The sequence below is a fragment of the Schistocerca nitens genome, chromosome 10 (assembly GCF_023898315.1).
Source record: "Schistocerca nitens isolate TAMUIC-IGC-003100 chromosome 10, iqSchNite1.1, whole genome shotgun sequence".
Classification (NCBI taxonomy): domain Eukaryota; kingdom Metazoa; phylum Arthropoda; class Insecta; order Orthoptera; family Acrididae; genus Schistocerca; species Schistocerca nitens.
The window spans coordinates 71211235-71227318 of NC_064623.1; the positions used below are offsets into that span (position 1 = coordinate 71211235).

At 41.5% G+C, this 16084-nt stretch overlaps 1 protein-coding gene across 1 annotated transcript in view; it reads right to left on the bottom strand.

The window, feature by feature from the left end:
* LOC126209879 (thyroid adenoma-associated protein homolog) overlaps nucleotides 1-16084 on the bottom strand; it is a 239739-nt gene that overhangs the window by 18400 nt on the left and 205255 nt on the right. The window contains exons 24-26 of the mRNA XM_049939003.1: nucleotides 13594-13878; nucleotides 12262-12412; nucleotides 3803-4050 (exon numbers count right to left, since the gene is read on the bottom strand). Of these exons, the coding sequence (XP_049794960.1) occupies nucleotides 3803-4050; nucleotides 12262-12412; nucleotides 13594-13878 (684 nt within the window). The remainder of the gene's footprint in view (nucleotides 1-3802; nucleotides 4051-12261; nucleotides 12413-13593; nucleotides 13879-16084) is intronic.

Sequence of the window (16084 nt, forward strand, 5' to 3'; positions counted from 1 at the left end):
CTTTACAGATTAAACAATGAGAAAATAGTCATTGAGAGAAGGGACAAACATGTTACTGACATCAAGTTCTGATAGCTATTACAGTCTACTGTACAAGTCCCTCACGAGGAAACACTCTTTGCAAAAACTGTTTATTCTATTTAGTAGTTTATACCTTTTTGGCCCGTGGACCTATTTTCACTGCCTGTCGGATTTGGACACAATAATTCCAGTGATTTTCCAACTGTTAGAAGTTTATTACCTATAGCCTGTGCAATCAATGTCTCAATTTTGCACAAGTCTCTTCTGAGGAGTTTACACACTCCCCATCTATGACTGCACCCATTACAGAAGACTATTAATGTTATCACATGCCTCCAAAATATCCACTAATATAGTTAAAATCAAGATAAAAGGAAAATTAATAAGTATACGGGAGAAGACCAATTTGGATTTAGAGAATGCAGAGGAACAAGAGAGGTAATTTTGGCCTTGTGCATGTTATTGGAGAGGAGGAGGGATATGAATAGAACAACTTACCTTACCGTCACTGACTTGGAAAAACTTTTGGCAATGTGAACTGAGAACTACTCTTTAGAGGTACGGAAAGCATAGGACTTGTGTGGAAGAATGGAAGAATGATCAGTCAACTGTACGAGAACTGAAGCACAAAAATGAACATCAATAACATAGAGAAAGAGAGCGAGAAAAGGAGTCAAGGATGGTGCCTACCCTCACATTTATTTAATGTGTTCATTGTGGAAGCTATTCGGATCCTGAAAGATAAGACAAAAGAAATAAAAGCCAATGGTGAAAGGATACAAAGTGTTAGATCTGCTGATAACATGACAGTTGCAACCTCCAAAAAAGAAATGAAAAGAATGTTGCAAGTCTTATCAGATATTCAGAGGTATTTGGAAGGCACTGAGAAGGGAGACAATTAAAAGGAACTGAAATAAACAGCCAGCGACAGGAGAGAGTGGTTGCATCAACAAGACATTATGCTCTAGAATGTGTATGTGTAGGTATTAGTGACCATTTTCCATTCAGTTAGGATTTACAGTTTTATTGCCAATTCTTTAAGTTACAAGCTCTCACTACTCCTGGAAATTCCTTTTATTTAATGACTCCATGAGTGTTTTGTGCCTTGCTGTTTCATTATTCATTAACATCCAGTATATCAAAGATCCTCACAGGAACATGTTCAAGACTGCTGTCACTGGAATGTAATATCAATAGGTTTTAATAGGAACGATCCCTCACATAGCTAACTGGATGCCCTTCATGCTAAGGCCACCATTGACTTTAAGCTTAACACTACAAGAAAGTACGCAAAGTGTTAATCCGCACTAAACTTTGTAAAAATAAAAAAGCTAGATATCAAAACTGATATAGAAAACACACACATTAAAATATGGATATGTATTTTTATTTTTTATCACGTTAAAAAACCCTCCTCTGCTTTTGTGTAAATGACAAATTCACAGGTATGTGATAAATTCTGAAGCACACACTTCACACCGCCACACTCACAACTTTGCAGTGGAAAGCAGATCTGGAGTCTGAGAACGTACGGACCGTAATGGAGGTTCCCGAGGTTGAGAGGTGGCATGAGCCCACTCTCATATTTCTATCTTACTCTGAATAATTCGATTTTCCTCCCTAATTGCATGTGGTGAAAAGTCGCTATTCCTTCACGCGTGGACTTCCCATGCAGAAAGCAGATCTGGAGCCTGAGAACGTACGGACCGTAATGGAGGTTCCCGAGGTTGAGAGGTGGCATGAGCCCACTCTCATATTTCTATCTTACTCTGAATAATTCGATTTTCCTCCCTAATTGCATGTGGTGAAAAGTCGCTATTCCTTCACGCGCGGACTTCCCACGCAGCGTCTCTCGTCACCCGGGTGGTCTGGTGACAGGCAGATTCTGCTGATCTGGAAAGGGTTAAGCTGATGGGTGTGAGGGAGTCAAGTGGATGCTTTCCAGACGCCGACATTGTCACAAGAGCGGCGGCAAAACGTCCACAGGGGCCTGACGGAGCGGCTGGGCTAGAGATTCCGTTACTTCGCAGAAACTTAGTGAAAACACTTTCTGGTGGGCTACCAGCGAGGCGTGGGAATGACTTGTGTTCCCAGGCAGTCTTGGCGGGCAAATTCCCGCAGTTTCTGCAAAATCATAACTGTGATCGGCTTGCTCAGGGAATAGCTCCGTGACATAGCAAAATCGGCGCAGAAATTGGCGCCAAGTATTTCCATTGGTGGAATAGTACTGCGTCGGCAATAGAGGGGAATTTTCTGCCAGTTTTCGAGTTTCTGATTGGAACGTTTAACCACGACCACTGTCGTGGGGGCGGGAATGTGCTGTGTTCGGTTTGTTCGGGTGCTCTTGAGAGGGTCAGCTCTCGCCTTTCAGTCGGAGTAGGTTACAAGACTGAGCTCTCGCTGCTCTGGACAGCCTGCCTTCCGTTGGCTGTCTAATAGACTTTGATTTGATTGTAACTGTTTGACAAAGTTGCTGAAGTTTCGACTTCAATGTAACTCTCCGAGTACAGTTGGCAATTGAACGTTCTGTGAACAAGCGGCCTATGTTGTCCGTCTTGAGCAGTTTTGGCTAAAGTTGACTGTACTGGAGTTACTGTGAGACTTCGCTTGTTAAAATCACTCACTGTACCCTCAGTGATTGTGTAGCAAGCCTTCTTCATCTCCCTCAGAGGTGTATTTGTGTTGCTAGGAAGTCTTTAGTCTGGAACAACCAGACCAAGAGAATTTGTTTCGGGCTATACTCGCGACATCATCACCATCACGACGGGACGTCGAAGCAACCAGCCATCACCTCCGGTATGCCAGGTCATGTCCTCGCAGTGAAGAAGACAGCTTGGTAATGTATGTCCGCAGCACTGGCAAATCAGGGAATTTTGCTAGGTGATAATCAGAGCTCAGCAGAGCGCACCTGTTCGTCTTTTCTAACTTTGTTCTGTCTTGGGTGTTCATTGTCTGAGTTATCGCTACTGTAGCAGCAAATGTTGGGTTGGCTGGGTGTTTCTCTTAAGATTTGAGTTGCAAGGAACTGCCTCCCCATACCACTTGGTCGTAAATGTCACAATCTAATTTATGGACAACTTCACCTTCACAGCATTTATTTGAGTATCCAATTTGATGTATTGTAAATGTTTCATGTGTTTTGTTTATTATTTTGAGTTTAGTCATAATAAATCAAATTGTTATTTTGGACAGAACTTTCATTCTGTTAATCGGTAGAGCAACCCTTTCATTTCTCACTACATTAATGAAACTTTCCTTTATCTAATTAATTTCTATCCAATTAAATTATTGCAGGTGCCAAACTCTTTTCTACTCCACTTGCAGGGTCGATTACAGTCAGTTCACGTTTCTTCTTAATCCACGTGCAACAGCAAAAATCGGACTTGAAAAGGGGGGCTTAGAGCATCATTTCCATATGAAGATTCTAGAAGAATTTAAGTTTTAAATACACTGCTAGCCCCGGCACCTCGCAAGGTCACCAGAGACAGAAGTGATCAAGCCAAAAATGTTGCACTCTTCCCGACCTGTCAGTACGCCACTCCACAACCAATTCTTTTTGAAGCAGAACCTCTAGGGAGACTTTGATAATTCCTTGGAGCCTTCCAGACTATCCTGACTTTTCCAGTAAATTCAATTTGTCCAATTACTCCCAATTTCAGATGTTTCCAACCAGGATGTACCCAGCTCCAGATTCGGTAAAGATAGTGCACGACAAAACTGAGGTTTGATATGCAAGTCCTGGCTCGGCGCACAGTCTCGACCTCCATGCTGCAGGGCTCACATCATCGGGGACGTCGCGGACAATCTCGGTGGAGGAGCCGAGTGCCCAGGCGCAGAGCAGTGCAGCCAGGTGGTGCGGTTCCAGGATTCCACTCTGCACGATCCACTCCATCAGCACCTCGCGTGCCCAGTGCGCCACCACCGGCGTGCGCCGCCCGGGCACCAGTGCCGACACCTGCCGCCGCACATCTGGGTCGTCGTCGTCCAAGAGCTGCATCGTGGCCGTCCACACACTGCACGTTGCTGATGCTGTGTGAACAGAAACCAAAGCTGTAGTGAAGTGGAATAACACTGCCTACTCACATACCACTTATCACGAGACTGGTCGATGATACACACTCATTCTCTACTGAAAAATGTGACGCATCACATTTAAACAACACAATTCAATAAAGCTTCTCGTACAATAACATTTTTTACATCTATATTTATAATGCTGATGTTATTCATGTGACATTTACATGTTATTAATATGAAATGTTGTTGTTGTTGTGGTCTTCAGTCCTGAGACTGGTTTGATGCAGCTCTCCATACTACTCTATCCTGTGCAAGCTTCTTCATCTCCCAGTACATACTGCAACCTACATCCTTCTGAATCTGCTTAGTGTATTCGTCTCTTGGTCTCCCTCTACGATTTTTACCCTCCACGCTGCCCTCCAATGCTAAATTTGTGCTCCCTTGATGCCTCAAAACATGTCCTACCAACTGATCCCTTCTTCTAGTCAAGTTGTGCCACAAACTTCTCTTCTCACCAATCCTATTCAATACCTCCTCATTAGTTACGTGATCTACCCACCTTATCTTCAGCATTCTTCTGTAGCACCACATTTCGAAAGCTTCTATTCTCTTCTTGTCCAAACTGGTTATCGTCCATGTTTCACTTCCATACATGGCTACACTCCATACAAATACTTTCAGAAACGACTTCCTGACACTTAAATCTATACTCGATGTTAACAAATTTCTCTTCTTCAGAAACGATTTCCTTGCCATTGCCAGTCTACATTTTATATCTTCTCTACTTCCACCATCATCAGTTATTTTACTCCCTAAATAGCAAAACTCCTTTACTAGTTTAACTGTCTCATTTCCTAATCTAATTCCCTCAGCATCACCCGATTTAATTTGACTACATTCCATTATCCTTGTTTTGCTTTTGTTGATGTTCATCTTATATCCTCCTTTCAAGACACTGTTCATTCCGTTCAACTGCTCTTCCAAGTCCTTTGCTGTCTCTGACAGAATTACAATGTCATCGGCGAACCTCAAAGTTTTTACTTCTTCTCCATGAATTTTAATACCTACTCCGAATTTTTCTTTTGTTTCCTTTACTGCTTGCTCAATATACAGATTGAATAACATCGGGGAGAGGCTACAACCCCGTCTCACTCCTTTCCCAACCACTGCTTCCCTTTCATGCCCCTAGACTCTTATAACTGCCCTCTGGTTTCTGTACAAATTGTAAATAGCCTTTCGCTCCCTGTATTTTACCCCTGCCACCTTCAGAATTTGAAAGAGAGTATTCCAGTTAACATTGTCAAAAGCTTTCTCTAAGTCTACAAATGCCAGAAACGTAGGTTTGCCTTTTCTTAATCTTTCTTCTAAGATAAGTCGTAAGGTTAGTATTGCCTCACGTGTCCCAACATTTCTACGGAATCCAAACTGATCTTTCCCGAGGTCCGCTTCTACCAGTTTTTCCATTCGTCTGTAAAGAATTCGCGTTAGTATTTTGCAGCTGTGACTTATTAAACTGATAGTTCGGTAATTTTCACATCTGTCAACACCTGTTTTCTTTGGGATTGGAATTATTATGTTCTTTTTGAAGTCTGAGGGTGTTTCGCCTGTCTCATACATCTTGCTCACCAGATGGTAGAGTTTAGTCATGACTGGCTCTCCCAAGGCCATCAGTGGTTCTAATGGAATGTTGTCTACTCCCGGGGCCTTGTTTCGACTCTGGTCTTTCAGTGCTCTGTCAAACTCTTCACGCAGTATCTTATCTCCCATTTCATCTTCATCTAATTCCTCTTCCATTTCCATAATATTGTCCTCAAGTACATCGCCCTTGTATAAACCCTCTAGATACTCCTTCCACCTTTCTGCCTTCCATTCTTTGCTTAGAACTGGGTTGCCATCTGAGCTCTTGATATTCGTACAAGTGGTTCTCTTCTCTCCAAAGGTCTCTTTAATTTTCCTGTAGGCAGTAGCTATCTTACCCCTAGTGAGACAAGCCTCTACATCCTTACATTTGTCCTCTAGCCAGCCCTGCTTAGCCATTTTGCACTTCCTGTCGATATCATTTTTGAGACATTTGTATTCATTTTTGCCTGCTTCATTTACTGCATTTTTATATTTTCTCCTTTCATCAATTAAATTCAATATTTCTTCTGTTACCCAAGGATTTCTATTAGCCCTCGTCTTTTTACCTACTTGATCATCTGCTGCCTTCACTACTTCATCCCTCAGAGCTACGCATTCTTCTTCTACTGTATTTCTTTCTCCCATTCCTGTCAATTGTTCCCTTATGCTCTCCCTCAAACTCTCTACAACCTCTGGTTCTTTCAGTTTATCCAGGTCCCATCTCATTAAATTCCCACCTTTTGCAGTTTCTTCAGTTTCAATCTGCAGTTCATAACCAATAGATTGTGGTCAGAATCCACATCTGCCCCTGGAAATGTCTTACAATTTAAAACCTGGTTCCTAAATCTCTGTCTTACCATTATATAATCTATCTGATACCTTTCAGTCTCTCCAGGATTCTTCCAGGTATACAACCTTCTTTTATGATTCTTGAACCAAGTGTTAGCTATGATTAAGTTATGCTCTGTGCAAAATTCTACAAGGCGGCTTCCTCTTTCATTTCTTCCCCCCAATCCATATTCACCTACTATGTTTCCTTCTCTCCCTTTTCCTACTGACGAATTTGTCACCCATGACTATTAAATTTTCGTCTCCCTTCACTACCTGAATAATTTCTTTTATCTCGTCATACATTTCATCAATTTCTTCATCATCTGCAGAGCTAGTTGGCATATAAACTTGTACTACTGTAGTAGGCATGGGCTTTGTGTCTATCTTGGCCACAATAATGCGTTCACTATGCTGTTTGTAGTAGCTTACCCGCACTCCTATTTTTTTATTCATTATTAAACCTACTCTTGCATTACCCCTATTTGATTTTGTATTTATAACCCTGTAATCACCTGACCAAAAGTCTTGTTCCTCCTGCCACCGAACTTCACTAATTCCCACTATATCTAACTTTAACCTATCCATTTCCCTTTTTAAATTTTCTAATCTACCTGCCCGATTAAGGGATCTGACATTCCACGCTCCGATCCGTAGAACGCCAGTTTTCTTTCTCCTGATAACAACGTCCTCTTGAGTAGTCCCCGCCCGAAGATCCGAATGGGGGACTATTTTACCTCCGGAATATTTTACCCAAGAGGACGCCATCATCATTTAATCATACAGTAAAGCTGCATGTCCTCGGGAAAAATTACGGCTGTAGTTTCCCCTTGCTTTCAGCCGTTCGCAGTACCAGAACAGCAAGGCCGTTTTGGTTAATGTTACAAGGCCAGATCAGTCAATCATCCAGACTGTTGACCCTGCAACTACTGAAAAGGCTGCTGCCCCTCTTCAGGAACCACACGTTTGTCTGGCCTCTCAACAGATACCCCTCCGTTGTGGTTGCACCTACGGTACGGCCATCTGTATCGCTGAGGCACGCAAGCCTCCCCACCAACGGCAAGGTCCATGGTTCATAGGGAGGATATGAAATGTATAAAAAATTATTTGCACATAAACAATATTATTTCAATATTTTTGTATCTCTTTCTTGTCTCAATGCCCTGGCAGTTATTACTGTAATTATAATTATAATAATTATCATTATTATTAGTATTATTATTCAGTACTGAAAAGTTATGAAATAACAGATTAAAAATAAGTAATAAATGAACTTCTTTTCTGTTGAAAGTTAACGCTGAAACTACTGCAGTAGTTTTGTAATGTAATATCTTTTAAGTTATGTTACTAAAGGGAAAAGTAATTTTTGACTTAATAAAATAAGAGAGTGTTGGACGTTGTTGACAGTAATAGCACTTTATCTTGTCTCTCTTTCCTTCATTTAGATATGTAATGCATATACTATATCTATATCAAATAGTAAAATTCTTTTACAATCTGTATATAATCCCTATATTTTTTATTTATTGATTTATTTAACCTGCTGAGATCAGGGTCATCAGACTAACTCTTACATCTAACCAGGCATTCTAAATGTTCTGCTTTACATTAATTACAACAAGCATGTTGTAAGTTGCATATAAATATATAGAAATTGCTATCGCATAAATAGTATGAAAATGCAGTTTACATTAGTTTGTATGAAGTAAAACAAGTTACAGGACGGTACAATGGAACTATAAGTGCTTGCAGCAATGGACACGAGAGAAGAAATGAAGATACGGGAAAAGAAAGTGGCGTAGCATGACTTACTGATAAATAAAAGAGAAAGAAGCATAACTGAGAGAAGACGGGAGCATTTGACATTGAACTGTGTGCAGAGTGCTCGGTAGCTCATTCCGGAAGTGACTGGCAACAACAGATAAGGAGTTTCTGGACATTTTTGTTTTACGAATGGCCACACAGTGAGACACTGTGTTGCGATAATGATGAAGTGGCAGGCACTTGACCTCTGATGAGAGGTACTGTGGTGGGTGTGTACTGAAGAGTCGATGATGATGATGTTTGGTTTGTAGGGCGCTCAACTGCGTTGTCATCAAAGCTCCAATTTCTTACTCAGTCCAATCTAGCCACTGCCATGAATGATGATGATGATGATGATGATGATGATGATGATGACAACACAAACACACAGTCCCCGGGCAGAGAAAAATCCCCAACCTGGCCGGGAACCGAACCTGGGACCCTTTGATCCAGAGTCAGCAATGCTAGCCAATAGACCACGAGCTGTGGACTGAAGAGCTGATGATGTAGACACAGTGTGTGATAGTCACATATACACTGATCAGCCAGAACATTAAGACTACCGACCAACTATTGATACAAACCAGTCCTGGTGAGAACAGCGTCACCTGGCAAGGAATGACTGTTAGTCAGACACACACAGTGCGTGTAGTATCAGTGAGTCTGCTGTCTGTGAGCAGATTGGGGAAGTTGCGTCATCTATCTGAGTGTGACAGAGGACAGACCGTGACGGCTCGGAGGCTCGGCACGAGCATTTCGCGAACTGCGTGACTTGTCGGGTGTTCGAGGAGTGCTGTGGCAAGTGTCTTTAAAACATGGCGAAACCAAGGTGAAACACGTTCGGATGTCATGTGGTTGGGCAGTGAGACATAACAGTCTAATTGAAACTTACTTAAACACATAAATTTTAACCATAAACAGTAGTTTCTGACATAGAGGTGTATGCAAATATGTACTTATGGAAAAGTTACGAAGAAAATAATTACGGAATCTTAATTACACTAATGTGTAGAAGTCCGTTAATTGGTAGGAACATTTTATATGGTATGAATCTTCTGTAATTAGTAAATATAACAAGTGTATTGTTAACATTTGATACTTAAGCGTTTATACACGCTTAAATTAATGTGCACGCTAGAATTCACTCGTGTTTAATATATAGGAGTTGAGGTAATTATTGAAATGTGTCACTGGTTTTAGGATGAAAGATTTAATTGTAGCCGGCCAGAGGGGCCGAGAGGTTCTAGGCGCTACAGTCTGGAACTGCACGACCGCTACGGTCGCAGGTTCGAATCCTGCCTCGGGCATGGATGTGTGAGATGTCCTTAGGTTAGTTAGGTTTTAGTTCTAAGTTCTAGGGGACTGATGACCTCAGAAGTTAAGTCCCATAGTGCTCAGAGCCATATGAGCATTTAATTGTAATTTTGCTGAAGAGCACATCTTGTAACAATACCTAGAATTAGGATTGTTTAAAAATATATACATATATATATATATATAGTGGGAGCCATGTTGGTATGGGGGAGTCAGTACTTTGTGTGAAGTTGGACAGAAAGCATGTAGCTTGTTGAGTAAGATTGATTTCATTATTGTAAAGATGTTACTACTTATTTGAGTTTTGTAAAGATGCTTTGATTTTCTTTGAGATCATAATAAACACTCTGTTAAAACATTATATTTGATTAAATATTCATTTAACTTTCTAGTTAACTTTGACAGTAGCTGTCTAAGAATCCAGGACTGTGGCTGCGACAGATTACGATGAGTAAAAAATAAATAAATAAATAAATAAATAAAAACCCCAATATTATTTTTAACAACTAGCAAGTAACTTTAAAGTAGCCACCTCTCATTACAGATGTTGGAGGTCCTAGGCTGGGCAGACTGATAAAACAGGATAGGTGGTGAACTATGGCAGAACTAACATCAGACTTTAATGTTGGCAGAGTACAAGTGCACTAAACACTCCTAACGATGGGCCTCCACAGCCAATGACACATGCATGTGCAAATATTAATACCACAACATCGGCAACTACGACTGAAATAGGCACGTGGTCATAGGCACTGGCCTTTAGCGCAGCGGCAGAGCCAAGTTGGTGGCAGCTCCATTATGCACTGCCTCTCTGTCCATATCCAACCATCACTGGTCCCACATGCTCTGGCCATCTCCTCCCGTCCCATGGAGCTTGTGCAGGACATCATGATGGCAGAGGAGTATCGAACACTGGTTGCAGACCACATATAACCCTTCATGATGATCATGGTTCCCTAAGGCAGTGGCATTTTTCAGCAAGATAATGTGCTATGTCAAAAGGCCAGGAGTATGATGAAGTGGTTAGAGGAACACAGTGACAAGTTCCAGTTGATGTGCTGGCCACCAAACTTGTCAGATCTGAGCCATCGAACACATCTCAGATGTGACAATGTGGCATCAGAGCTCATCGCACCTTCCCAGGAATTAAGTAACTTGTATGTGCAGATGTGGTGCCACCTCTCTCAGTGACCTACCAAGGCCTCATCATTGCTTCCATGTCATGACACATCACCGTTGTCACTTGTGCCAAAGGTGGAGATACTGGTTCTTGGGTAGGTAGGTGGCCATACAATGTTCTGGCTGATCAGTGTACAATGCAATGACACAGTCACCATATCCCTGTCAGTCTACTGTACAATTATGCAGTGACATTGAATCGACGGTACTCCACTGTGTGGTTAGAGACCACGCTGTGAGTACATATAATGACACAGCTGCTGAGGATCCTACCACATTGTGCCTGTATGCAACAAGAGTGTTTCGCTAAATTTTACAGCCATATTACACTATGAACAGAGTACAGCAATATAAATAGAACAGTTTCCTGCTCAGCACACAGAAGATGCACTGAGTGACAGACAGGCACATTTAAAAGAACATTTTGAAGTAGACTATGGCACATTATTAAGCTTAAGTGCTTTGTCAGATGTATAAATGAATTTTCACTGTAATCGAGTAAACATTATGCTACTAATAGCAGATAAAATCAGCTGCATAGTAAAACTGTGGAAGCAAAGCTTTCTTCAAAGAAATAGATTTCTTACTGATTTATTTGATTGAATTCTGATGACAAGAGCGTGAACAGCAATTGTTTACAGTTAACTAAATGAATACCCAGCCACATATTTACCACAGTTCTATTAGTCTTTCTCCACCCTCGCCCTCGCTCTGTTCATCTCCTCTGCCCATCTCCTCCAACCACCCTCTCTGTCCATCTCCTCCAACCATTCCCGGCCCCACATGCTCTGGCTATCTCCTCCTCTCTGTCAATGTTCCTCCGCACTCTGTGTCCATCTGTGCCTTCCTCCTCTATCCTCCTCCTCCTCTCCCCTCCATCTCCACCTGCCCCTTCTATCTCCCTCCTCCCCCACTCTCAGTCCATCTCCCCCCTCTCCCTGTCTATCTCCTCTTTCCTCCCTCTGTCTAACTCCTCCTCCCCCAAATTCTTTAGTCAATGTGCACCTCGATTCATTCCCCATCCCCGAGGGTTATTGTTCTTGATGAGATCTATGGAACATGATGGATGGATGAATGAATGAATTAATTAATATATCAACTAGACACACCCACACTAATAACAACAGGGTCATACTATGAGGACATTTTCCTAAACACAGCAACCTGCTCATTGTGAGCTTCACTGCAGTTTGTGTACTGTATAAACAGAAAACAAGACACTACTCAAAGTACCATCTTCTTGAGAGCATCCACAGTCCCAAATTTTTTAACTTAGAATGTTTTGTGGATAAACAGTGCAGCAAAATTCTAGCGGTAAACACTAATGGGAAACCAGATTGCCCTACAGTGTTGCTGTGACAAAACAAACTTTATGACCATCTGTCGAGCATGAGGCTTAAGTACAAAAGGCATGAGGGTCAAGAAAGGATGACATGACAGAAGTTATTGTAGCTACCATATTACTCAAACTGGACTTACACGGAAGCCTATGATTCTGTTCTGGGAAGATGAGCAGACCACGGTATTTGTACAGCAGGTACGCAGCAGTCCTCCTGTTCTCTAGTCGCTGACTACCAATGGAGTACTTAATCAGCAACGAGCATAATCCTCTTGTTACATTTGATGGCACCTGTAAGGGAACACACAATTTAATAATATTGGAATGTGCACTGAGGTGGCAAAAGTCAACACTTGTGTCGCCCATTCGTCGGTGCACCTTGCAGCGACTATCGTTTCTTGTGGCTGCTTTGTGACGTACTGACCTTGCTTTGGCCCCTCGCTCTTTGGATGACACCACACTATCTACATTATTTTTCACAATAGTGATGGATGATATAATGACACAAGTGATAAGAGAGATAGAATGCAGATTAGAAATGTTTGCTGATGACTTGATAATGTGGAGGAATAATGAGGAGGAAGTCCAGAAGGAAATAGAGGTATTGGAATAAGTTGTGCAATAATATGGCCTAAGATTCAGTATAAAGGAGTATGAGCTGGTGGTCACAATATCTGAACACAATACACTCACAGTAAACATGAGACTGGTTGGGGAGCACCTGAATACAATTCCCTGGAGACTATAACACAGGAAAATGGAAGAAATGACAAAGAAAGACAAGAAAGGTATATTGATATCGTTATAATAAGTGCGAGAGGAATGATGAAGGAGAAAGTACGAAGGTGATCTAGTAAGTGTACTCTATACCATTCTGTCATACACTGTTTAAACCTAGGGCACAAAGGACAGGGAAAAAAGGTAAGGGCTGAGCAAGTGAGGTGAAATTTTTGATAGGAAGACTGGTGTAAAAAAATTTTGTAAGATGAGAAATGAAAGTATAAGGACGATAAGACATGAGGAATCCCTACAAGAGGAGATTGCGGAAATAAAATTAAAAACCGCTTGAAGAAAATGAAGGAGATAAGGACAGGTGGGGAGGCTGAGGGGCAAGCATCTGGAAGGGAGAAGAAGGTTGGGCCAAAGAGCAGGTGAGAATAATGGGGAAAGTGGAGGGGATTGTGTTGCACACAGACCCTGCCAGTGGCAGAGTGGCAGGGAGTTGTACAACACGATGATGCCTGAAATTTCGGCCACTATCTTCCAGTCATCAACAGAATGAACCAAGAGGAGGTGGACTCTGCATCTCTAGGTTCACTCCACAGATTCCCAGAAAGTACATCGGCCAAATATTGTTGGAAGAGATGGAATTTACATGCTACATATTTAAAATATAACGGATTACTCATTAGGATGCAGAACACTGAAAATGTATTTGAGGTCGGTCAAGATAATTTTTACAGCACTCTCACCTGCACTGCAGCAGCCACCAACCCCGCATAAGTTGCCATGGCAGCCGCAAGCGCGGCCCGTCCCGTGGCAAAATGGTCCACGCGTGCGACATCGAGCAGCGAGATGGTAGCAGCGAGGGCGTGACGACTAGTGGGGGCAGGTGGGAGGTGCCGTAGCACCAGCAGTGCTGCAGCACGCGTCTCATCTGGCGACTCCCGCGCCCTCCGCCGCGTCGCCCTCCCGCGGCCTGCCGGGATACCCGCAAGCTCCGAGATGCGGGTGGCAACGGCTGGCCAGCCACGGACCTGTGTGCAATACTGAGGTTCACTCTCAGACATTTGGGAGTAATATATTTTACATGGGGATGGCTTAAAGGTGTTAAATATTTGAAGAGCCCATATTTAAGAACTGCCAATGAAATAAAGCTTTATACACTACCAGTTTTGATCAACCAATAGGTGTCAGATACCCCGTATATTAATGTATAGAAAACACACAGGATATGTTTGACCGTCTAACTATCAATGTAACAATGTGTGATGATAATCATCACATATCTTGCATTGATAGTGTGTCAGCCCAGATGTCCCTATATTTAGCTGATGAGTTGGTGTCATCTGTCGTCAACAGCTGGCAGTGCAAAAAAGTTCTACTTGCCAGACTGCAACTGCTGAGTATGTAGTCTGAAGAGGCATTGGCAGAGAAAATAGAACATAGTGATTTTGTGAAAGTTACTGACTGGTTTTCACAAATGGGCTAGTTTCAAACTTGGAAGAAACACAGTTCATTCAGTTTTGTATCATCGACAATATCCCAACTTATATTACTCTAGTATACCAGCAAGAAGTAGTAAACAATGTAGGAAATTCTAACTTTTAGGTGTTTTGATGGAAACTGGACGTGGAAAAACTGTACATTTGACCTGCGAAAACATTTAAGTTTGTCTACTTTTGCAATAAGAATAAATGCCATTCTTGGAGATATAAAAATCAGTAAGTTAAGTTATTTTGCATATTTTCATTCACTGACCTCTTATAGGTGCAACTCTCTTCACTTAGGCAAAACATATGCACTGCACAAAAGAAAGCAGTCAGAATTATGTGTGTTCACATATTTATATCTTGCAAGACTCTCTACAAATAGCTACAAATTTTAATCACAGTCTTACAGTACATTAATTCATTTATGAATATCATAATCAACAATCTACTTGAGTTTGAGAGCAACAGAGATATTCAAATGGAAATAAAATGTGTCACACAGAGCAGAAGTGGTTTCAAATGTAAATTAAAGATGTTTCTCCTTAACAGCTCCTCCTATACCAAAGAGCAGTTCTAGAATAGGAATAATTAGTCATTTTTGCAGAAAAAAAACCTGTAAGTAGCAAAGTCTCCCACTGTGTTTTTTGTCTGTATGTGAAGGCTAACCTCAGGAACTGCATCAGGGATTTTGCTATGGTTTCCGTTTACAGATAGACTGAATCACAGGGAAGGTTTGTCTAAGTAATTTATAACTGCTATGCCAGACAAGTCATCTGGACGTACAAGGTGTCATCAAAAATTATGGTGAATGAACTTTTTAGCAGCAACTGCTGATGCTACAACCATATGATGTACTTCTGTAACTTTGAAGACTGTTTACAATTGGTACCCGTGATTTAAAAGCAGAAATGAGTTAGTAGAAGATGAACGATGTTTGGGACGTCAATTAACTTCAAAAACATAAGGAAATGTGGCAAAAATTGTTTTTTTTTTTAAACAGTGAATAACTATTCAAGAGCTTAATGAAGAAGTTAGCAACTCACATGCGCCTGTGAAAAGCATTTTAACTGATAATTTTCAAATGAGAAGAGGGAGTACAAAATTAGTTCCCAGACTTTTGAGGGACGAGCAGAAGAAAAATCGTATGTCAATTCGCGTAGAGTTGAAGGAGTGCAATCATTTGGACTGGATTTGATGCCCAAAATTGTAACTAGAGATGAAACTTGGGTCTCAAGAGTGTGACCCTGAGAGGAAAGTTCAGATTCTCAATGAAAACCAGTGAATCTCCTTGCCCTATAAAGACAAGTCAGTCAAGATCGAATATCAAAGTCATGCTCATTTTTTTTCCAATAGTGAGGGAATAGAGCAATCAGATTTTGTTCCAAAGGGAACAAGTGTAAATGTCAAATTTTACAAGGGTGTACTGCAATGTCTGCAAAACGATGTATGAGGAAAGAGACCAGAAAAATGGGCAAACGGCTTCCTTCTTCATCACGACAATGTGCCGTGCCACACCTCGCTTTTGAATCGCAAGTTTTTGGCTGGAAAAAGTGTTCCTGCCTGTCCACATCTGCCTTACTCACCAGATTTACCACCCTGCAACTTCTGGCTCTTCTCAAAAATTAAAATATTGCTTGACACCATTCCTATCATTGAGAGGATCACAACGGAGTAGCTGAACGCCCTTCCAAAAGAAGCCTTCCACAAATGCTTCCAGTCATGGACTCAACAATGGGATAAGTGCATTGCT